General features: G+C 36.5%; 2 protein-coding genes across 3 annotated transcripts in view; both read left to right on the forward strand.

Moving 5' to 3' along the window:
• LOC116176514 (origin recognition complex subunit 5-like) overlaps nucleotides 1–24,537 on the forward strand; it is a 566,782-nt gene that overhangs the window by 481,777 nt on the left and 60,468 nt on the right. Inside the window, exon 2 of one of the 2 annotated variants that reach the window (XM_031495119.1) lies at nucleotides 3,725–5,114. The exons of the other annotated variant lie outside the window; for it this stretch is intronic. Coding sequence (XP_031350979.1) covers nucleotides 3,736–5,085 — 1,350 coding nt within the window. The 5' untranslated portion in view covers nucleotides 3,725–3,735 and the 3' untranslated portion in view covers nucleotides 5,086–5,114. Of the gene's footprint in view, nucleotides 1–3,724; nucleotides 5,115–24,537 lie in introns of those variants that run through there. 2 annotated transcript variants of the gene reach the window in all.
• LOC116176515 (origin recognition complex subunit 5-like) lies at nucleotides 22,424–23,809 on the forward strand. Its single transcript, XM_031495120.1, has one exon. It carries the CDS (start codon nucleotides 22,431–22,433, stop codon nucleotides 23,778–23,780), a length of 1,350 nt encoding a protein of 449 aa, XP_031350980.1. The 5' UTR covers nucleotides 22,424–22,430; the 3' UTR covers nucleotides 23,781–23,809.

The raw sequence follows: 24,537 nt of genomic DNA on the forward strand, positions 1-24,537 counted from the left end.
CGAAGAAAAAATTGTCTCAGATCGACCCGGAAATAAATTTTTCTTATAGAATGTGGCCTGTAGAATCCATAATTTCAAACAGTTCCAAGATTGGGCTACTAGTTCAAAAGTTACAGCCCTTTGGATTTTCTTTCGAAATGCGAAGTATTCGAATACTTCTCAAAGTATTCAAATACCTTGCGAAGTATTCGAATACTTTACGAAGTATCCAAATACTTTGCGAAGTATTCGATTACTAAATATTTGTGAAAGTATTTGAGTTACAAAAACAAATACTGCTTCCATAAAAGTATTTAATTACAAAGTATTTGAATACTTTAGAGGATTTGAATACTCAAAAGTATTTACAAAATCGAATACTGCCCAGCTCTGGTTTTAGTGTTTACAGCTGTAATATTTCATTTGCACTCAGTGTAATTACACTTTATATAATATAAAGTCAATGGACGTAGAAAAACATTTTTCAAAATGGCGGTTTTCGAAATATTGACATCAACTTCCTTATTTTAAATGGACGTCATATTGAATTTTTACTCAGATTGGTACAGTTTTTTTCTCCTTCTAACCATATATAACAACTTTATTCAAATAATAAACATGGGTAAAATTACAATTTTCATTTTTTCTTTATAGTTGGCCATGGAATCAAAACTACCATAGATGCCTAATGGTCATTTTACAATGTAACATTTGATTAATAGTACATTGAACAAGGTAAGTGCTGCCGAATGTGCTTCGTTAGTAATGGAATGCATTTTGAACATTTGCTGTAATTTTAAATTCCATTATTATGTTGTTTTATGTTAATTAATCTTTTAGTAAAACTACTGGCCGGTCAGACAATTTGCAACATCGCAACATGTCAATTACTTGCTGTTTCCATGGCCAACTATAAAGAAAAAATGAAAATTGTAATTTTACCCACGTTTATTATTTGAATGATATATATGGTTAGAAGGAGAAAAAAACTGTACCAATCTGAGTAAAAATTCAATGCCATGGAAACAGCAAGTAATTGACATTTTGCGATGTTGCAAATTGTCTGGCCGGTCAGTAGTTTTAGTAAAGGATTAATTAACATAAAACAACATAATAATAGAATTTAAAATTACAGCAAATTTTAAAATGCATTCCATTACTAACTAAGCACATTCGGCAGCATTTACCTTGTGTGTGTGTGAGTCCATTTCAACATTATGTGAGAGCGACTCCATTGCCTCCACCCATTAGGGCTGTGTGTGCTGGTGCACCATCCTGTTGAAACCAAGAGTTTGCAACTTCTGTTTTTTTGAGTGTCGTATATCGTTGTAGTCGTAATAAAAAATTCTACTCTATCCAGTATGGACTTTTTACGGGGACGAAAACGAAACGTTGTATTGAAAATCTCTCAACGGTGTCTTGAAGGGCTCAAAATGTGGCATTGAGAAAATGTTCTTTTTTAATTTTTTGATCTAATACCAGAAAAAAATAGTATTATATTATTCTCCACTCGTTCAATTTCCAGAACGTCCGCATAACATCACCGTATAAGTTAGTCAGATCGAAATATGAAGCGTGATAATTTAACGATACCACTTTAAAAATTGTATGATTTGATTTGATTCTAGGAATAATCACGTACCAATTTAACCGCAACTCATGTTTAACAAACATTTGGATCAAGCACAATTCGGTGTTTGTCACAAGTAACCACAATTACAACTTCCCTTATCTTAGCTCTTACACGAGAACGTAACTTAAACGGACGTAATTGATTACGTTCTACTTCTCCAATTAATTTTTCAGGTAATTTCACGAAAGTTTCCCCAATTCGACGCAGCCATTTGATTACCGACGACATTGATCGACAGTTACCTTCCCAAAGGGGCGATAAAAACTTTTCGAAATTAATCAAGAGTTTTAACGAAAATATTTACCCGCCGGTAAACAACGCGATGCACTCATTAGGGGTTTTATGGCAGCGGTTTTTTTCAATTTTGTATTTACGACTCCATTTTCGCCGCCCTTGCTCTACTTTTGCACAATTCACAAAAGCGATTTCGTACATTAACCGTGCAGAAATTTTAATATCGCGCTCTCTGTTGTAGATATTAATAAGCTCGCGCTGACACCGAAGAATAAAAAAATGTTTCTCCAAATAACGGAATTAGCTTTTCCAGTTCAATTTTTATGCATAGAGACGCATGAATAATTTATACATGGCAAAGAAAATAGGTGGGAAAGGCACTAGTAAGTGTGCACCTGGAGCACGCTTATACCTCAAAGATGCTTTCGAGATAACGAAAAGCTAGCGTGACTCCCACAGTTTATACCAGGCGTGGGCAACCCACGGCCCGCGGGCCAAATCCGGTCCGCCGATAAGTTTTGTCCGGCCCGCTAACATAATTTAGAGTTAATTCTTCATAGGGCCCACAAGTTACATTTAAAATTTTAATTAATTAATATGATTATGTTACACGTGCAGTATCTAGTGGACGCGATCCGAAGCTTCCAAGGCGCTTAAAAGCCTAGTTAAAGATGCATTTCTGGTTTCAGAAATATCGCCAGGTATTTTCCAGAATTTTCCTCACAATATATACGGGGTGGGGCAATACAAGGACAGGTGTTTTGGGATTAAACAACATTTTTAAGCCATATATTGCAACAAATCTTAAAGAGCATAAATGAAAATTTGGATACAAGCTGAATATGGGGATTTATTATCCACGTCTGGTAAATTTTGTATGCAAAATCGTGTCAATTTTCAAGAGTGCTTATTGTTTTTTTAAAATGATTTTTACGAAAGCAAAAAATAGATATAGACCAAAAAGAAATAGATAAATATTGATTTCTGTAAACATACTTTTTATTTGGATTTTCAAGTGTGGCCCGTGGCGCATATGAAAAATTTTATTTTGGCCCCTTGGAAAAAAAGGTTGCCCACGCCTGGTTTTATACGGTTTTAACTTTTCTGTCTTTGGGGTTATTTTGCGCAAAGAGGACAATAAAAATTTGAATTACGAGTGATTTCAATTTCATTATTTTGATGACATTGATTTTCCGCGAGAAAATATGAATTTTGTGGGGAGGGGTATAAAAAATGGAAACGCTCCTACGGCCTCCTGTCTCATTATTTACACGCCAAAGAAAATAGCGAAGCAAATATCCTTCCGTTGTAAAAATGTGTCATAAAGGCAAAGAGTAAATATTGATGGTTAACGTAACAGATCTCCTTTTGTGAGAGCTTCGACGTTTCCTTCGTTAAAGTCTTGAAACGCGAATTTATAAAATTGGATACTGCCTTAAAGCGTTTTTCGAAGACAACTTTTACCCTGCTTGTTTTTTGGTTTGTCGATAAAGGTACGTTATTACGACTAAGACTGTCACATTTCTTTTTGTGTGCTTCCCCCAATAATTGTTATAGGCCCCATGTTCGGCGCCAAAGGATTAGTCCTCTTCGTTATCGCCTCAGCAGAAGTGCAAATAATGCGGATACAAACTCAGTTGTGTAAAGTGGTCCGTAATTAAATATTTGCTAAGTAAACGGAACAATTTTGTATGGATTTGCTATGTCTTAACGCAGTGGTTCTCAAACTATAAGTTGGACCGTTTATAAAACGAGTTACATTTTTAATATCATATTGCAAAATTCGTCTGGACGCGTACGACCCTAAAAAATATGTAGAGCATTCTAAATTTATAATTAACATTCAGGAGGGTGCTCTAATTTATTCTCTTGTTTCAGGGAGCTCCAATATGAATTCAGTGCAAGAGGAACTACAAGCAACCTACCCCTGCCGGAAAAAGCAGATTGAGGAACTTTATAACTTATTTGGATACGGCGAAGAGCCGCTGGTCGACGCGGTTTACGTCTACGGATCATCCAGCACCGGAAAGACGTCAATAATAAAATCACTATTAAGAGGATTAAACCTAAAATTCGCCCTCGTTAATTTGGTCGAGTGCTACACATCAAAGATATTATTCGAATCAATTTTAAATCAACTTTCCGACCATAAAATCGACGTGATCAAAGCTCAGCCGTACGCCCGATGCGATAATATGATGGACTTCGTCGCCAATTTAAGAAAGTGCGGCGAAACCGTCGATTTGAGTCGAGCGGTAATTGTTTTAGATAAAGCGGAACGTTTGCGAGACATGGACTCTAATCTGCTGCCCGCTTTTCTTCGATTAACCGAATTGGCCGATTTATCTATTTCGGTTGTTTTTGTATCGGAAATCGTCTTCGATAATTACTGCTACAAAAACGAAATCGTAACGCCAATTAAGATTCATTTCTCCCAATACACTAAGGAGGAGATAATCGAGATACTCTGTTTGAATTTTGATACGGCTCGAGAGGCGATTGAGAGCAGTTACGGCGCCGAGCTGAGTATTACCGAAGAGTTTTACAGGAATTATCTTAGTGTATTCCTTTCTGTATTTCATCGCGCTTGCAGAGACGTTTCTGAGCTGAAGTATATGGCAAAACAAAGCTTTGTTAAATACTGCGAGCCAGTGGCTAAAAAAGACTGTGAGCTCAGCGACTCATTGGCCTTGTGGAAGCACATCGCGCCAGTCCTAAAGAGCTCCCTAGGACTGCTCTACATGCGTATTTCACCAACCCACCAAGAGAACTCGTCCACACTCTCAATCACAGCGAAAGATTCCCAGGTCCAATCCCTCGAACTTCCCTACTACGGCAAACATCTACTAATTGCCGCCTACTTAGCCAGCTATAACCCCGCGAAGGAAGACAAGCGCCTTTACATGAAGTACCACGGCAAAAAGGCCCGAACCAAATCCGACATAAGAGCGAAGAGCAAAACTGCCGAACAGTTGTTCACCCAGTTAGGTCCGAAGCAGTTCGGATTCGATCGGCTGATCGCGATATTTTACGCCATTCTCGAGGAGAAGGTCGACCTGAATAGTCATCTGCTCGTGCAGATTTCGACTCTGGTCGAACTGCGGCTTCTGGCCATTGTGTCGGATAACTCGGAGCTGGACAATCGTAAATACAGGTGTTGCGTCGGTCTCGAATACATCGAGGCCGTCGCTCGCAATGTCGGTATTAATATTAAGAAGTATTTGGTCGATTTTAACTGAGTTTGTCAATAAAACGTTGTTCTTTGTCCCTTGTGTCTTTTTTGTTTGTTTTTTCTTAAATAGAGAGGACAACCATGGTAAGTTGTAACAGAAGGTACGCTCGAGATACACTTTTCTCTCATGTTGGAGGCTATAATTTGAATTTAAAGTGGATACATACGTAAGTACGGCCATCTTTAATCGCACGGTTATTTTGTGTGTCCTTTTTAGGATTTTTCAAGTTTGACCCGATTTAATTTTCTACACTCTCCGTATTAGTAATTATTATTTTCAAGAAACCGTCTTATTAATTGTAGGCAGAGCTGGGCAGTATTCGATTTTGTAAATATCTTTTAGTATTCAAATCCTTTAAAGTATTCAAATACTTTGTAATTTTAATTAAATACTTTTATGGAAGCAGTATTTGTTTTTGTAACTCAAATACTTTCACAAATATTTAGTATTCGAATACTTCGCAAAGTATTTGGATACTTCGAAAAGTATTCGAATACTTCGCATAGTATTTGAATACTTAACCTTCCTTTTTTTACCAAAAATTGACTACACCAAAATTTCTGGGGAAAACACTTTTTCTTATTAATTTTGGTGCGTAGAATCCAAAACAATTCGTACTTTTTCGATTAGATTTTTCAATCAAAAGTTATAGACTAGAAACCAATTTCGAAAGAAACTTCAAAGGGCTGTAACTTTTGAACTAGTAGCTCAATCTTGGAACTGTTTGAAATTATGGATTCTACAGGCCACATTCTATAAGAAAATTTTTTTCCGGGTCGATCTGAGACAATTTTTTCTGAGTGTGATAAATGTACCTGTATACGTTATCATTATCATGTACATAGGTGGGTATCCTTGAATATAGAAATATAAATGCAGTATGCAAATAGAGCGCAATCCGATGAGTTTTATTTCCTCCAAGTTACAACAGTGGCGACGAGGATTAAAGTAAATTAAATATCCTAAATTAAATATTAAGGTAAACGCGTTTGATAAATACCTAAAAGTAAATTAATATTAAATCCAAATAAATATACCTAATAAAATAAAATGGCCGCGCTTCTCGGTAGAATTCAAGAATACAAAATCGAAGATAAAAACTGGTCGTCATATATCGATCGCGCGATTAAAACAGTATTTTAAGGTGAACGAAATTGAGGCTAGCAAGCATACGCCAATATTAATTACCGTCATCGGAGGGGAAGCGTTTGACTTAATGGTGGATTTGTGCAACCCCGCCAATCCAGAAGATAAAAAGTTTGAAGATCTAGTCAAGCTGATGCAAAACCATCTCCAGCCGCAACCATCCGAAATAGCGGAAAGATATAAATTTCGCCAACGCAAGCAGGACGTTGGGGAGTAAGTGGCAGTGTACATGGCTAATTTAAAAAAATTAGCTAAAGATTGCAAATTTGGAGAAAAATTGGAGGAAAATTTGCGAGACCAATTAGTCTTCGGGCTCAAGAGTGAAACCACCCGACAGCGATTGTTCGTGGAGAAGTCACTCACGTTCCAAAAAGCACAGGAAATTGCTGTGGGGGTGGAAGCAGCAGAGACCAACTCCCATTTGATCGCCGGAACTTCGTCAGTAGCGGCGGTTCATAAATTGCAGGCGACGAGGAGAAGGGTAGCGTGCAAGGAAAAGTCCAAAGAAAAGGGTCAGCGCAGTGGATACCGAAGGAGCAGGTGCAATCACTGTGGTAAATCTAATCATGTAGACGATAGTTGTTTTTTTCGTAATGCGCAGTGCCATCTGTGCCAAAAAAAGGGACACATCGCTTCATTTTGTAAGGGTAAATCACGAGCGAATAGCAATTATCATAAATATGTTAATGATTCATTAGAGTAGTCGGATTTAGATTTAAATGATTTAAACATTTTCACGATTGCCTCGATAAATAACCAGCCTATAAAAATGTGCATACAGGTAAATAATAAATGGATCACAATGGAAGTTGACACAGGGTCAGGAATTTCGGCGATTTCTGATAAATTTTATTTGCAACATTTTTCGCAATGTAATCTTATAAATTCAGATATCCATTTAAAAAGTTATAATGGCAACGATATTAAATGTATCGGATATTGTGTAGTCAATGTCAGGTATGACAACACAACTGTAAATAATTTGAAATTATTTGTTATAAGAAATGGGGGACCTCCGCTTATTGGCAGAGATTGGTTAAAAAAGGTTAATATTTCGATTGATAACATTTTTCATATTGATAATCAACCGAACAGGATTTCAAAAATATTCCCGGCGTGTTTGATAACGATTTGGTTAAGTTTAATGGAGGAAAGGCTAAATTGTATTTAAAAGAAAACACGGTTCCGATTTATCGCAAAGCACGTCCGTTACCATTTGCTCTAACCTGTAAAGTGGAGGAGGAATTAAACAATTTAATCAAATTGGATATTTTAAATCCAGTTAATAGTAGCGAGTGGGCAACTCCAATTGTCCCGGTTCTTAAAAAAAATGGCCAAGTGAGAATCTGTGGCGATTTTAAAATAACCTTAAATCCCCATCTTCATATCAATAAATACCCCGTTCCTAGAATTGACGATTTATTGGTGTCATTGAAAAATTGCGCGATTTTTAGTAAGATAGATCTTTCGCAGGCTTATGCGCAGATTGAATTAGACGACGAATCAAAAAAATTGGTCACTATAAATACCCATAAGGGTCTGTTTCAATATAACAGGTTGCCATATGGGGTAGCATCCAGCCCAGGTATTTTTCAACAACTCATTGAAAATATTTTTGCTGGCATCGACAATGTGGTAATATTTTTGGATGACATCTTGATCGCATCGGAGAACGAAGGAACCCATATTAAAACACTTATGGAGGTATTCCACAAATTAAGCCAAGTTAATTTAAAAATTCAAGTAAATAAATGTTCGTTCGCAACGACACAAATTCAGTACTTAGGGTTCATAGTCGACAAAGAAGGTATACACACTGATCCGATCAAGATGGAAGCCATTAAAAAGGTAAAGGTACCGCAAAATGTGACTCAGTTCACAGTTGAGGGCATTTTTAGGCTTAGTAAATTATTACGCCAAGTTTTTACCAGGTATCACTTATATTTTGTATCCTTTATATAAATTATTAAGGAAAAACGAGCCATTTCAATGGCAAACAGCTCAACAAAGAGCATTTGAAAAAATTAAATCACAATTAATGTCATCTAAAGTGTTAGTGCATTACAACCCCCAATTGCCGATTATTTTAGCAGTTGATGCGAGTGCTTATGGCATCGCAGCGGTCATATCGCATAAATTTGATAACGGGGATGTAAAACCCATAGCGTACGCATCACGTACATTATCGTCGGCGGAAAAATCTTATTCCCAAATTGATAAAGAGGCTCTAGCAATTGTATATGGCGTTAAGAAATTTCATCAATTCTTATACGGTAGAAGCTTTACATTACTAACTGATCATAAACCCTTGATTAGTATTTTCGGGGATAAAAAGGGAATTCCAATTTTTGCTGCCAGTCGATTACAACGCTGGAGTGTCATTTTATCTACATATAATTTTAAAATCAAATTCATAAATTCCGAAAGTAATGGTAATGCTGATGCTTTATCCAGATTGCCAATAGAAATGAACGTAAGGGATGAAGTTGATTTGGGACACATTTTGTACATAGAGGAAAATATTCCAATTAATCATCAGGATATTGCAGCCGAATGTAAGAGAGATCCTGTATTAAACAGAATTATAGGATTTTGTTTACATGGGTGGCCGCATAAGGACAACTTGGATAAAGAATTCGCAACGTTTTATGAAAAGCACAAATTAAATGAGATTCATATCGTACGAGGTTGTGTACTATGGGGTTATCGCATAATAATACCTCAACAATTGCGACCAAATATCTTAAAAGAATTACACTTAAGTCATTTAGGAATTAATAAATGTAAGTCTTTGGCGAGATCATATTATGTATGGTGGCCCAATATCGATTATGACATCGAACAAATGTGCAAACGATGTATGGTTTGTAGTACAATAAGGCCAAATGTTTCAAGAACTACATTAAGTCCGTGGCCGATTGCACATCGACCTTGGTCCAGGTTACATATAGATTTCTTGGGTCCGCTAAATGGACAAAAGTACTTAATTGTCATAGATGCTCACACAAAGTGGTTGGAAGTTACTAAGGTTAATTCCACTACGGCTGACAACCTTGCTTGGAAGCTGATGAAATTATTTAGTCAGTTAGGGTTGCCAGACTCGGTAGTCTCAGATAACGGCCCACCGTTTACATCCTCAGATTTCAAAACGTTTTTGAAAAATAATGGCATCAGGCAATTGTTTACACCTCCTTACCATCCACAAAGCAATGGAGCAGCGGAAAATGCTGTCAAATTAATTAAGCAAGCTTTAAAGAAGAGAAAGCAAAGCATAATCCGGATACTTTTTTATGTCGTTTTTTTGCTAGATTATCGCAATAGTGAACACAGCAGTACAGGAATTAGCCCAGCCAAAGCCATGTTTGGCAGGAATCTTAAAAATCGACTCGATTTAATTATGCCCAATCGTTATAGAACAGTCGAGGAAAAGGTAATCAAACAGGTAGAAAATTTTGGCGGAAGAAATAAAGTTATTGAGGTAGGTGATAAGGTCATTATTAAAGATTATACTACACCTACCCATCCCGTGGGAATGTTCGGGAAAATTGCCAACAAGCGAGGGTCCGTCTTGTTCGATGTTGAAACATCTACAGGGAAAAATGTAATTAGACATTCGGACCAAATTCGAGTGATTGAAAAGAATAATAATAACAGAAATTCATTATTGGTTTCAACATGGGACAAGAACGACGAAAAGGTAAAAGTGGAGGTAGATAAGTCACCTAGTACGTCACAAGTTGTTCCCGACTTCACCGATAAGACAGTGTGCGTCGATGTTGATAGTGGACCTAGTACNGAAAATATTTTACATCGATTCGGCCTTCAGAGTAACTCCTAAGTACAAATTTTCAAAAACCTACGTATTTTACTTTCCCAGAAACGTTTAACTAAAGCTCCCAAAAAAACACCCTGTATATCTTGTTTTTATCTTTATACTTGCACCTTTTATGTAATTATTTTATCTATATTTGTAATATTTGTTTATAATTCTTGTTGTGTTAGTATGTAGTGAATGTTTTAATTATGTTATGCTTTATATTTATCGTGTTTGTTATTTATATATACCTTATTATAATGTATTCCATCTGCCCTTAGACAAATGTAAGTGCCTTGCCACAATAACATGCCAATAAATTATTATTATTATTATAGAGAGATTGGTAGTTTTACAAAACAAAAGTAAAAAACTAGGAAGAGTTTCAAGATCGCTACTGTAGAGATTTTTCGCTGAAGCTTTTAATTTTACTATTCGAGGATGCCATTTTACAAAATCCGTAAACAAAAGACAACCGGAAACGAGATTAAACAAGACGATTGCACCTCAAACTGTGACACAATCATTTCATCTACACCACACAACTGAAGGGATTACTTCGAAAATGGAATCAATCTTAAACGCGGCATAAAAAATAATCCCGTGTTTTAATAATAAGTGACATTTATTAGATTACTGGAAGTACAGAAGGAAATAAACATAAAATAAACATTCAAATAGATAATAAACTAAATAATTAAAATTAAATGAAAAATGAAATCAATGTTCCGTAATCTAACGGGGCGAAGTTCAGTTCTATGGTGAGACACCCTAGAACTGCTCTACCACTTAACCCCATCCTAAACTAAGAAAATAAAACAATTAGTGGAATGAACTTAAAAATATGTATGTTGAAAGGGAGAGAGAGATAAATAAATAAGTCGTGGTTCTAAATAAAGAAAAAGAAAAGGAAAAGGGGAAGAAAAATAATCAATTGTTTTGCTCACGTAGAAGTAAATGAAAATAATTTCGTTTAAATGCGCCTTTTTCTTTTCTTTTTATATACGCGGGAATATTGTTATAGACACTTGCTATGTTGTATGAAAAAGATCGCTTAAACATTTGCGTTTTATGTAGTGGAGGGGTAATTAATTTGTAATGTCGACTACTAGAACTGAATTTAATGTTTTCATACAGGTAGGTAGGCATCTTGGTAGAGATGATTTTATGAAATAAGGAAGCAGAATGTAATAATCTTCTTTTCGACATATTGAGCCAATCAATTTCTTTCAACTTGTGAGAAATGTGTTCATGCTTCCTTATTCCAAAAATCAGACGAAAGCATGAGTTCTGCATTTTCTGAATTTTATGTATTTCTGTGTTTTTCAAACAAGGACTTTTTCGTCTATTGATCAAACGTGTGAGGGTGGGAGCAGAGCTTTGCGCGTGAAATTTGAAGCTTTTACTGTTTAGCGTAGATTCTATTACCCATTAAATGCCCTTAATTACCGAAAACTTTGTATAGGGCGCAGGTTTAATGGCGAATTTGCCCAAATTTTAGTGTTTAATGAAGCATGTACCTATAAAGTTTCATTTTACTCTAATGCTCATATTTTGCGGTTATTTTACAGCCGTAAATACCTGAAATCCTATTTTACGGCAAGAGTTTGTGATGATATTTACGCCCTTGTTGTTGGTAGACGCAAACAATTTCGAATGCCGCTTGCCATTTGCTTCGATCTCTCTCTTAGATCATTTTATTTTGGGACTCTAATAATTCAATGGCATTTTTTGTAATACGCGTACACAAACTTTATAACTAAATTTATTTATCTCGCGTTGTAACTTGAATCAATGCATTCGAGCCACTCTAACTGTACACAGCAATCTCGCTATTATAAAGTCAATAGACGGACGTTTACGTGACGGAATTAAGAGGCGTAATTATGGATTTGAAATGTCAATAAGGCTTTTGTTTTATTAGGTATAAGTTTGCATAGGCTACTGTAGCTATTAGTATTCGCATCACGTGTTATGTACCGCGTTTATAACCTATAATCTCGCTGAAATTGGACGTAAAATGGAAGAATTAAACAATCTTTATACGAGATCTGCCGTTAACGGTTTCAATTTTTTAAAATAAACAAACATCGCCTGCAATAAAACGTTGGAAAACATGTATACTAACATTTTATTGGTCGTCCTTTCTCTGGCGAAAACAGAAAAAACACGTTTCCCTAACATTCCGTTCGGTGTTTTGCGTTTTGTTTGTTCTTGTAATGGTAAGTAAAACTTGTAGGTTTCGCAAGCGTTTTCAAAAATTCATGACTTTTGCTTATCTAAACGTGACAAATCCGTACGGAGTATGCAACAATTGTCACAGCGACCTACAGAAAATCTATTCAGCTAGCAATTACGTGACCTAATTTTAGGAATGGGGTAACTACTGTTAGGCAACATCTAATATTGTTAGTGTACGCGTATAAAACGAAAGGTCGTAATGAATTCCACTTGAAGCGAGTGTATAATTAAAGTACGTAGACTAATTACAATGGAAACGACGGAGTATTGATCAGCGCGCCCCTCGACCGGAATAATTTCAAAGTTATGAAAAGTAACGTGACGTAAAGGGGCATCCTTCCATTGCAAAGACATTTTTCCGATAAATTGCACAGGTGGTTTTGAAGGTTTTCGAAATAAATGACTATCAAAGGAGACGCCATTTGTTTCCCATTCACGAAAGTTACCGTCGCTGATCGCGATCCTGTCAATTTACGACCACTTCTCCGAAGCGAGATTCTCGAATTCATTTATCAAATCGGGCCTTGCCTCGAGGAGGAAGGGTTTGAAAAATGTTTCATAATCGACCGAAGCGATAATTACGCCGCCGCCTGCGGTTTACAAAAGTCCTATTCATTTGCGCCAAATTTATTATACTATATTTTACGTATTTGTCAAATGGCCCACTCGCACAATTACATGATGTGGATACGCACGGCTCGTTTTGATTGGTGGTTGTAAATGTTGTTGGGAATGATGCGGATACAAATCGATTTGGCTCCGGTTGCATGGTGGTTTGAACTGTTTTTTCAGAATTTTCTATGTATAAAGGCTTCTGGTAGGATCTATGTCATTCATCGTGCATATTGAAATTTGTACGTTATCCTGAATCATAGTTTATTTGATACATCCTACATCTCTAATTGTTTGCTAATTTGAGAATTTCAATTGCGAGAACTCGTGAGGGTAATTTTTCGTTTGTATTTGTTCCGTTTCGGGCGAACTTGCGGGGATAAGAAAAAGTGTAAAAAGAAAGAAGCTTTGAGATGGAGAGGAAGCCTATCTTCGATCGTAATAGCGTGCGAGTTCCCCTATTCAACTTTCTATCACGCAAATTTTGTAAATCTCGGAGGAATTGTAAAGGGTCTGTGGGTCTGAATTGGTGTAGCTGTAGGGACCTAGTACAAAATTGTACGAAAGGCAAATTGACCGAACGTTCAGTGGACGTTATTTCGTAGAAGTTGTTATATAAACAAAACCCCGTTGTAAAACAGACAACTCGCATTTAAAGTGACTACGATGGTTACGAAAAAGCTCAAATATCAAGCGAAAAAATTAGTGAGTTCGGTGAAGTGTGAAGTTTGATTTTTATCTTCCTGTGCACTAACACCAACGCCCTAGATACGTGTTTGAGCATTTGTCACGGTTTAAATGCGGTCGAGTTAAGTAAAAATTCATTATCCAGAAAATTTTCATACAACGAGAGGCAGATGTACGAGGTTGTCACAAAAATTCGTCTGTATTACCTCAAAAGCGATCCATTTTTCAATTTTTCATGGAGGGAGCCTTTTCAAGGAACCGTCGTGTCATTCAAGTTTTGATCTTCAGAGTTAAAAATGGAAATAAGGCCAAACTTCCGCAAGGTAAGGGATATTTGTTAGATAGCTAGCCGCGGGTAAAATTAATTATGATAGAACATTTTTTCCGGTGCCGTAGAGGATCAATTTTAAGAGAAGTGAATGAAAGAAGTGTAAAAAGAAGGAAGCGCGGAGCAAATAAAATCAAGGAGGAGGGAACAAAGAAAGGACGGAAGAGGTGTTAGTGAGGGAGTTGCAAAGGGAGAAGGAGTGAACGGTACAAATGGAGCACGAAGGTGGTGTAAAAGAAAAAAGATAACACGAAACAGAAAGAAATAAGAAAGTTTGATGAAAATTTCAAAAAGGTCTATTAAACAAGGAGGCAAGAGATGTAATGACTGAGAAAGAGACGTGAAGGAGGTATAAGTACAAGTAAATGAGGCATGCAAAGAGAGTAGGCTTAATAACTTGAAAATGGAAGAAAATAAGGAAGTGGGTCACAAGAAAAGAAAGAATACTCGCCCTATCTCTGTCTCTAGTGGTCAGATCTTAATTACTATATTTTTTTTTGATTCTACAGACCATAGTTTATTAGAAATCGTCTCTTAGTGTCCTTGGTAAATTTTAAATGGAAAATAATGATTTTGGCTGTAACAAGAGCTCCTTATTTGGATTTGAATTCAGTAGAAATTGTTTAAAGAATGATTTCCCACAAAAATATTGGTCTGGGTAGTAAATTGGATGACTATTTAAGAGACGTAGTTATTTTTTGTGTACGGCTTTTGTTTTTTAATCACCTACGACTCCGTCTGGGGTATAGCTCAAATTACATCCTTTTTAATGGAGATATAATATTGCATTTCTTCTCAGAGCGAACGTGTGAACTGCAAGATCTACAGTTGTTGAAATGCGTAAGATTGACGACTTTAAAATCATTTAGGATCATTAGCAATCAAACCAATAAATAGTAAAATAATAAATAATAATAAATAAATAAAAATTCTTTGCATGACCCTACGCCGTATTGGATCCGCCATTTTGTATTTTGCAAGTTGTTACCATGAATTCGTAATCAGCGACCTCAAAAATTCCCCAGAACGAAATTGGGAATGATTTGTTTAAAAATTCAAATTTTTCGGCACAATACGACGCCATATTATGACATTGGATTCGTAATCGGCCACCCCAAGGCCCCCTAAGTTGCGACTTTAGGCACACTGTGCGGCGCGACGTAGAGAAAAACCTGCAGAAAAGAAGCGATGGCCTCAAAACCATAAAGAAAGGAAGTGTGACCAATGTGGCTGTAAAGAAATAGAGAGAGAAGACGAGGGCGTGACAAAACCGTAAATCATTCATGAAGGGCACGTGCGGAATCAACGCTTAAGGAAAGAGACCTAAAGAAGTAGTGCAAATGGAGTGAAAGGAAGTGTAAAAAGAAGAAATGTGAAGAAAATGTGGAGCAAAATAGAATCTAGGTGGAAAAAGCAAACAAAGGGTAAAAGAAGGTAGAAAGCGTAAAAGCAAGACGCTTGAAAAGCTCGTGTATAAAAAATGAAAAAATAAGGAGATATGAAGCAGACAAGAAAGAAGGAAATTGCACTGACGTGCAGTTGAGGAGAGTAGACATTAAACGGTTGACAATAGTCAATAGTGTTGAAAGTTACAAAAAAAGCATACGATGGGAGTTGATCGCTTCATCTCTTTTTTTGGTGGTGTCAGATCTTGATGGCTATACATTTTTTGGGTTAGACAGTCCAGAGTATATTGGTCTTATTGCATACTTTTCGAATTCATAGCTCTATCTCTGTTTGTAGTGGTCAGATCTTGATGACTATACATTTTTACCATTGTATTGAGGTAAAAAATGACCCGCTCCCTACGAAAATACACGAATCTCGATGATGTCAGTCTGCCTGTCGGTCCGTCTGTACTCTCATTTCGTCTCTTTCTGGCAATCTGCGACAACTCTTACCCTTACGAGATTTGAATGGAGGAGTAATAATAATAATAAATGTCTTTATTGATTAGCAGTTCTACATTTGCAATAAGTACTGCATATATCAATTAGGTGAAAGTTCAGAGGTAAAACTTAATCTGATATTCTACTTTAACCTTAATAACTTTATGAAAGCATCCAGTTAGGTACAGACAGAAAGAACAACAAAGAACAAAAAAAATATGAACGATTGAAAAGAGAAAAAAAATGGGTTTAGAGTTGCCTACTCTTCGATTTGATGGCTCTATCTCTGTTTTTGGTGGTCAAATCTCGTTGACTCTAATAATTTTTTAGATTCGACGGATCAAATTTTATCATCATACCAAAGTAGAAAAGACACGAGGCAGATATGGTACTGATGCTTTAGTAAACATAACCAACATCCACCCTTCTGATGTTTGTTCCAGTGTAGTATTATTATTTTAACGAGATCTGAGAAAATACAAATGAGAACAGAATGTAAATGGAAAATTATCATATTTCTGTACTAAATTCGCTCTTTAAGAGTATAATTATTCAAAACGTATTCAAAGCGAAAGCATCTATTTCCATGACACGGTTCGAAAACAAGGGAAAGGTAAACGATAAACATTCCCCGGCAATATCTTTCAAGTGCTAAATTCCAAAGGAGTCTCATTAATTTGTAGCAATTGTATTCGCTAAGAGGGCATTCTAGCTTGAAAATATCACTACCCTTGAATGTTTCTTATAGTGGCGCTCTAGACAATTAGCTGACCTTCTTGATGAGCCACTGCCGTAGGTTCACCCTTGGCTATTTAACGAAAGAAGGGTTGAAATGGGCCGAGCTATAATTGAAACAAAAATTTGTAAATAGCGACCGTGACATTTTCGTCAAAATGGCAGCGAAATTACATTACAATTTACATTTAACGAAGCAAGGAAATTGTATGCATAAGACAACGCGTAAATGAGGGGAAATGAAGCGAGACGTAGAAGGGTGGAGAGGTTTAGTTCCGCGTTCCCAGTTAAGAAGCAATTTTCTTTGGAAATTAAATTGCCGATGATTGATTTATGACGGCGAATGAGCGTCTCATAAAGATTGGCCCGGCAGTGACAAGCAGAATTCGGCGGGCTTACACCCGGTTCTGTGAGAAAATAAAAACCTCTTATTTATACCTTTTTTTATATTACGCGAAGCCCATAAAATATGTGAACCCGAACGCATATTACGCGTTGAAATTCCTGTACGTTATGGCCAACCCCCCCCCCCCCCCCCCCCGATGGAGAATATCAAGTTGAGTTTTGTATGGCGGTATTTGGAAAACCATTCGCGATCGATTTAGGCCGATGTTGTTACTAACGGGGTGATATCGGTTTTCTCGACGTGGATGAATGGAATAAGAAGTAATTTTTTCTGCTTCCAATTCTGCGGATAATTGCGTTTGCGAAAATTACACTCGACCTAGCGTTAATTTTGTAAAATTAATGGCACTCGAAGACAAAGAAAAATTGAACAATTATGCCTTCTTATTCGTTTATCACATTCGAAAATGAGCCACTTCTCTTCTTGTGTCAAGTCTTGAAAGTTTCGTTAGCGAGTACTGAAATTCGCCGATTAATACGCGAGACCTCTGGTGGCAGCACCTTGTAATTAGTACTGGTGGTATAAGATCGCCATTTTGTTGTTTTACAATGGCCAAAAGTAACCAATGTTGTAGTCAGAGCTGGACAGAATACTTTCAAAAAGTATTTGAATACTAAATAGTAAATATTTTACACAAATCAAAGGTATTTGATTACTAAATACTTTTACCTACGTCCAGCACAAGCGAATACTAGATACAGATACATTGAAAAGTATTCAAATACTTAAAAAATAAGTATTCAAATACTTTAGAATGTATTCGAATACTATGCAAATTTAAGGGAAGTAAAAGCATACTATTATTATTATGTAGGAGGGTCGGAGGTACCTACCAGGACCTTTCTTATACCAGTTATATCCTTAAGAATACGTGTACCAGTTTTCAAAGCGATCGTACGTCGTGCACGTGATACGTACGCCTTCCTGAAATTAATCCTAGAGATTTTTGGAACAAGATCCAAGATTGAATTTTTTTCGAAAATATGCTTTTTTGTCCATAACTTTTTAATTGAGAGATCTAATCGAAAAGTTACGAATTGTTTTGGATTGTACGGCAACCAAAATTAATAAGAAAAAGTGTTTTCCTGAGCACATTTGGTGCAAGTCGTTTTTGGTAAAACAAGAAGGTTATACACTGCCTTTTGAAGGACCGCAAAAAAATTGTCTGATCGACCCGGAAAAAAAATTTTCTTATAGAATGTGGCCTGTAGAATCCATAATTTCAAACAGTTCCAAGATTGGGCTACTAGTTCAAAAGTTACAGCCCTTTGAATTTTTTTTTGAAATTGGTTTCTAGTCTATACTTTTGATTGAGAAGTCTGATCGAAAAAGTACGAATTGTTTTGGATTCTACGCACCAAAATTATTAAGAAAAAGTGTTTTCCCGAGAAATTTTGGTGCAGTCGATTTTTGGTAAAAAAGGAAGGTTATACACTGCCTTTTTTTGAGGCCCGCAAAAAAATTGTCTCAGATCGACCCGGAAAAAAATTTTTCTTATAGAATGTGGCCTGTAGAATCCATAATTTCAAACAGTTCCAAGATTGGCCTACTAGTTCAAAAGTTACAGCCCTTTGAATTTTCTTTCGAAATTGGTTTCTAGTCTATAACTTTTGATTGAGAAGTCTGATTGAAAAAGTACGAATTGTTTTGGATTCTACGCACCAAAATTAATAAGAAAAAGTGTTTTCCCGAGAAATTTTGGTGCTGTCGATTTTTGGTAAAAAAGGAAGGTTATACACTGCCTTTTTTTGAGCCCCGAAAAAAAATTGTCTCAGATCGACCCGGAAAAAAAATTTTCTTATAGAATGTGGCCTGTAGAATCCATAATTTCAAACAGTTCCAAGATTGGGCTACTAGTTCAAAAGTTACAGCCCTTTGGATTTTCTTTCGAAATGCGAAGTATTCGAATACTTCTCAAAGTATTCAAATACCTTGCGAAGTATTCGAATACTTTACGAAGTATCCAAATACTTTGCGAAGTATTCGATTACTAAATATTTGTGAAAGTATTTGAGTTACAAAAACAAATACTGCTTCCATAAAAGTATTTAATTACAAAGTATTTGAATACTTTAGAGGATTTGAATACTCAAAAGTATTTACAAAATCGAATACTGCCCAGCTCTGGTTTTAGTGTTTACAGCTGTAATATTTCATTTGCACTCAGTGTAATTACACTTTATATAATATAAAGTCAATGGACGTAGAAAAACATTTTTCAAAATGGCGGTTTTCGAAATATTGACATCAACTTCCTTATTTTAAATGGACGTCATATTGAATTTTTACTCAGATTGGTACAGTTTTTTTCTCCTTCTAACCATATATAACAACTTTATTCAAATAATAAACATGGGTAAAATTACAATTTTCATTTTTTCTTTATAGTTGGCCATGGAATCAAAACTACCATAGATGCCTAATGGTCATTTTACAATGTAACATTTGATTAATAGTACATTGAACAAGGTAAGTGCTGCCGAATGTGCTTCGTTAGTAATGGAATGCATTTTGAACATTTGCTGTAATTTTAAATTCCATTATTATGTTGTTTTATGTTAATTAATCTTTTAGTAAAACTACTGGCCGGTCAGACAATTTGCAACATCGCAACATGTCAATTACTTGCTGTTTCCATGGCCAACTATAAAGAAAAAATGAAAATTGTAATTTTACCCACGTTTATTATTTGAATGATATATATGGTTAGAAGGAGAAAAAAACTGTACCAATCTGAGTAAAAATTCAATGCCATGGAAACAGCAAGTAATTGACATTTTGCGATGTTGCAAATTGTCTGGCCGGTCAGTAGTTTTAGTAAAGGATTAATTAACATAAAACAACATAATAATAGAATTTAAAATTACAGCAAATTTTAAAATGCATTCCATTACTAACTAAGCACATTCGGCAGCATTTACCTTGTGTGTGTGTGAGTCCATTTCAACATTATGTGAGAGCGACTCCATTGCCTCCACCCATTAGGGCTGTGTGTGCTGGTGCACCATCCTGTTGAAACCAAGAGTTTGCAACTTCTGTTTTTTTGAGTGTCGTATATCGTTGTAGTCGTAATAAAAAATTCTACTCTATCCAGTATGGACTTTTTACGGGGACGAAAACGAAACGTTGTATTGAAAATCTCTCAACGGTGTCTTGAAGGGCTCAAAATGTGGCATTGAGAAAATGTTCTTTTTTAATTTTTTGATCTAATACCAGAAAAAAATAGTATTATATTATTCTCCACTCGTTCAATTTCCAGAACGTCCGCATAACATCACCGTATAAGTTAGTCAGATCGAAATATGAAGCGTGATAATTTAACGATACCACTTTAAAAATTGTATGATTTGATTTGATTCTAGGAATAATCACGTACCAATTTAACCGCAACTCATGTTTAACAAACATTTGGATCAAGCACAATTCGGTGTTTGTCACAAGTAACCACAATTACAACTTCCCTTATCTTAGCTCTTACACGAGAACGTAACTTAAACGGACGTAATTGATTACGTTCTACTTCTCCAATTAATTTTTCAGGTAATTTCACGAAAGTTTCCCCAATTCGACGCAGCCATTTGATTACCGACGACATTGATCGACAGTTACCTTCCCAAAGGGGCGATAAAAACTTTTCGAAATTAATCAAGAGTTTTAACGAAAATATTTACCCGCCGGTAAACAACGCGATGCACTCATTAGGGGTTTTATGGCAGCGGTTTTTTTCAATTTTGTATTTACGACTCCATTTTCGCCGCCCTTGCTCTACTTTTGCACAATTCACAAAAGCGATTTCGTACATTAACCGTGCAGAAATTTTAATATCGCGCTCTCTGTTGTAGATATTAATAAGCTCGCGCTGACACCGAAGAATAAAAAAATGTTTCTCCAAATAACGGAATTAGCTTTTCCAGTTCAATTTTTATGCATAGAGACGCATGAATAATTTATACATGGCAAAGAAAATAGGTGGGAAAGGCACTAGTAAGTGTGCACCTGGAGCACGCTTATACCTCAAAGATGCTTTCGAGATAACGAAAAGCTAGCGTGACTCCCACAGTTTATACCAGGCGTGGGCAACCCACGGCCCGCGGGCCAAATCCGGTCCGCCGATAAGTTTTGTCCGGCCCGCTAACATAATTTAGAGTTAATTCTTCATAGGGCCCACAAGTTACATTTAAAATTTTAATTAATTAATATGATTATGTTACACGTGCAGTATCTAGTGGACGCGATCCGAAGCTTCCAAGGCGCTTAAAAGCCTAGTTAAAGATGCATTTCTGGTTTCAGAAATATCGCCAGGTATTTTCCAGAATTTTCCTCACAATATATACGGGGTGGGGCAATACAAGGACAGGTGTTTTGGGATTAAACAACATTTTTAAGCCATATATTGCAACAAATCTTAAAGAGCATAAATGAAAATTTGGATACAAGCTGAATATGGGGATTTATTATCCACGTCTGGTAAATTTTGTATGCAAAATCATGTCAATTTTCAAGAGTACTTATTGTTTTTTTTAAATGATTTTTACGAAAGCAAAAAATAGATATAGACCAAAAAGAAATAGATAAATATTTATTTCTTTAAACATAAGTACTTTTTATTTGGATTTTCAAGTGTGGCCCGTGGCGCGTATGAAAAATTTTATTTTGGCCCCTTGGAAAAAAAGATTGCCCACGCCTGGTTTATTACGGTTTAACTTTTCTGTCTTTGGGGTTATTTTGCGCAAAAGAGGACAATAAAAATTTGGAATTACGAGTGATTTCAATTTCATTATTGATGACATTGATTTTCCGCGAGAAAATATGAATTTTGTGGGGAGGGGTATAAAAAATGGAAACGCTCCTACGGCCTCCTGTCTCATTATTTACACGCCAAAGAAAATAGCGAAGCAAATATCCTTCCGTTGTAAAAATGTGTCATAAAGGCAAAGAGTAAATATTGATGGTTAACGTAACAGATCTCCTTTTGTGAGAGCTTCGACGTTTCCTTCGTTAAAGTCTTGAAACGCGAATTTATAAAATTGGATACTGCCTTAAAGCGTTTTTCGAAGACAACTTTTACCCTGCTTGTTTTTTGGTTTGTCGATAAAGGTACGTTATTACGACTAAGACTGTCACATTTCTTTTTGTGTGCTTCCCCCAATAATTGTTATAGGCCCCATGTTCGGCGCCAAAGGATTAGTCCTCTTCGTTATCGCCTCAGCAGAAGTGCAAATAATGCGGATACAAACTCAGTTGTGTAAAGTGGTCCGTAATTAAATATTTGCTAAGTAAACGGAACAATTTTGTATGGATTTGCTATGTCTTAACGCAGTGGTTCTCAAACTATAAGTTGGACCGTTTATAAAACGAGTTACATTTTTAATATCATATTGCAAAATTCGTCTGGACGCGTACGACCCTAAAAAATATGTAGAGCATTCTAAATTTATAATTAACATTCAGGAGGGTGCTCTAATTTATTCTCTTGTTTCAGGGAGCTCCAATATGAATTCAGTGCAAGAGGAACTACAAGCAACCTACCCCTGCCGGAAAAAGCAGATTGAGGAACTTTATAACTTATTTGGATACGGCGAAGAGCCGCTGGTCGACGCGGTTTACGTCTACGGATCATCCAGCACCGGAAAGACGTCAATAATAAAATCACTATTAAGAGGATTAAACCTAAAATTCGCCCTCGTTAATTTGGTCGAGTGCTACACATCAAAGATATTATTCGAATCAATTTTAAATCAACTTTCCGACCATAAAATCGACGTGATCAAAGCTCAGCCGTACGCCCGATGCGATAATATGATGGACTTCGTCGCCAATTTAAGAAAGTGCGGCGAAACCGTCGATTTGAGTCGAGCGGTAATTGTTTTAGATAAAGCGGAACGTTTGCGAGACATGGACTCTAATCTGCTGCCCGCTTTTCTTCGATTAACCGAATTGGCCGATTTATCTATTTCGGTTGTTTTTGTATCGGAAATCGTCTTCGATAATTACTGCTACAAAAACGAAATCGTAACGCCAATTAAGATTCATTTCTCCCAATACACTAAGGAGGAGATAATCGAGATACTCTGTTTGAATTTTGATACGGCTCGAGAGGCGATTGAGAGCAGTTACGGCGCCGAGCTGAGTATTACCGAAGAGTTTTACAGGAATTATCTTAGTGTATTCCTTTCTGTATTTCATCGCGCTTGCAGAGACGTTTCTGAGCTGAAGTATATGGCAAAACAAAGCTTTGTTAAATACTGCGAGCCAGTGGCTAAAAAAGACTGTGAGCTCAGCGACTCATTGGCCTTGTGGAAGCACATCGCGCCAGTCCTAAAGAGCTCCCTAGGACTGCTCTACATGCGTATTTCACCAACCCACCAAGAGAACTCGTCCACACTCTCAATCACAGCGAAAGATTCCCAGGTCCAATCCCTCGAACTTCCCTACTACGGCAAACATCTACTAATTGCCGCCTACTTAGCCAGCTATAACCCCGCGAAGGAAGACAAGCGCCTTTACATGAAGTACCACGGCAAAAAGGCCCGAACCAAATCCGACATAAGAGCGAAGAGCAAAACTGCCGAACAGTTGTTCACCCAGTTAGGTCCGAAGCAGTTCGGATTCGATCGGCTGATCGCGATATTTTACGCCATTCTCGAGGAGAAGGTCGGCCTGAATAGTCATCTGCTCGTGCAGATTTCGACTCTGGTCGAACTGCGGCTTCTGGCCATTGTGTCGGATAACTCGGAGCTGGACAATCGTAAATACAGGTGTTGCGTCGGTCTCGAATACATCGAGGCCGTCGCTCGCAATGTCGGTATTAATATTAAGAAGTATTTGGTCGATTTTAACTGAGTTTGTCAATAAAACGTTGTTCTTTGTCCCTTGTGTCTTTTTTGTTTGTTTTTTCTTAAATAGAGAGGACAACCATGGTAAGTTGTAACAGAAGGTACGCTCGAGATACACTTTTCTCTCATGTTGGAGGCTATAATTTGAATTTAAAGTGGATACATACGTAAGTACGGCCATCTTTAATCGCACGGTTATTTTGTGTGTCCTTTTTAGGATTTTTCAAGTTTGACCCGATTTAATTTTCTACACTCTCCGTATTAGTAATTATTATTTTCAAGAAACCGTCTTATTAATTGTAGGCAGAGCTGGGCAGTATTCGATTTTGTAAATATCTTTTAGTATTCAAATCCTTTAAAGTATTCAAATACTTTGTAATTTTAATTAAATACTTTTATGGAAGCAGTATTTGTTTTTGTAACTCAAATACTTTCACAAATATTTAGTATTCGAATACTTCGCAAAGTATTTGGATACTTCGTAAAGTATTCGAATACTTCGCATAGTATTTGAATACTTAACCTTCCTTTTTTACCAAAAATCGACTGCACCAAAATTTCTCGGGAAAACACTTTTTCTTATTAATTTTGGTGCGTAGAATCCAAAACAATTCGTACTTTTTCGATAAGACTTCTCAATCAAAAGTTATAGACTAGAAACCAATTTCGAAAGAAAATTCAAAGGGCTGTAACTTTTGAACTAGTAGCTCAATCTTGGAACTGTTTGAAATTATGGATTCTACAGGCCACATTCTATAAGAAAA

The sequence above is a fragment of the Photinus pyralis genome, unplaced genomic scaffold (assembly GCF_008802855.1).
Source record: "Photinus pyralis isolate 1611_PpyrPB1 unplaced genomic scaffold, Ppyr1.3 Ppyr1.4_LG7, whole genome shotgun sequence".
NCBI lineage: Eukaryota > Metazoa > Arthropoda > Insecta > Coleoptera > Lampyridae > Photinus > Photinus pyralis.

What these genes read in the sequence shown, in the direction of transcription:
- LOC116176515 (XM_031495120.1), top strand. Translation starts at nt 22,431, where the DNA reads ATGAATTCAGTGCAAGAGGAACTACAAGCAACCTACCCCTGCCGGAAA.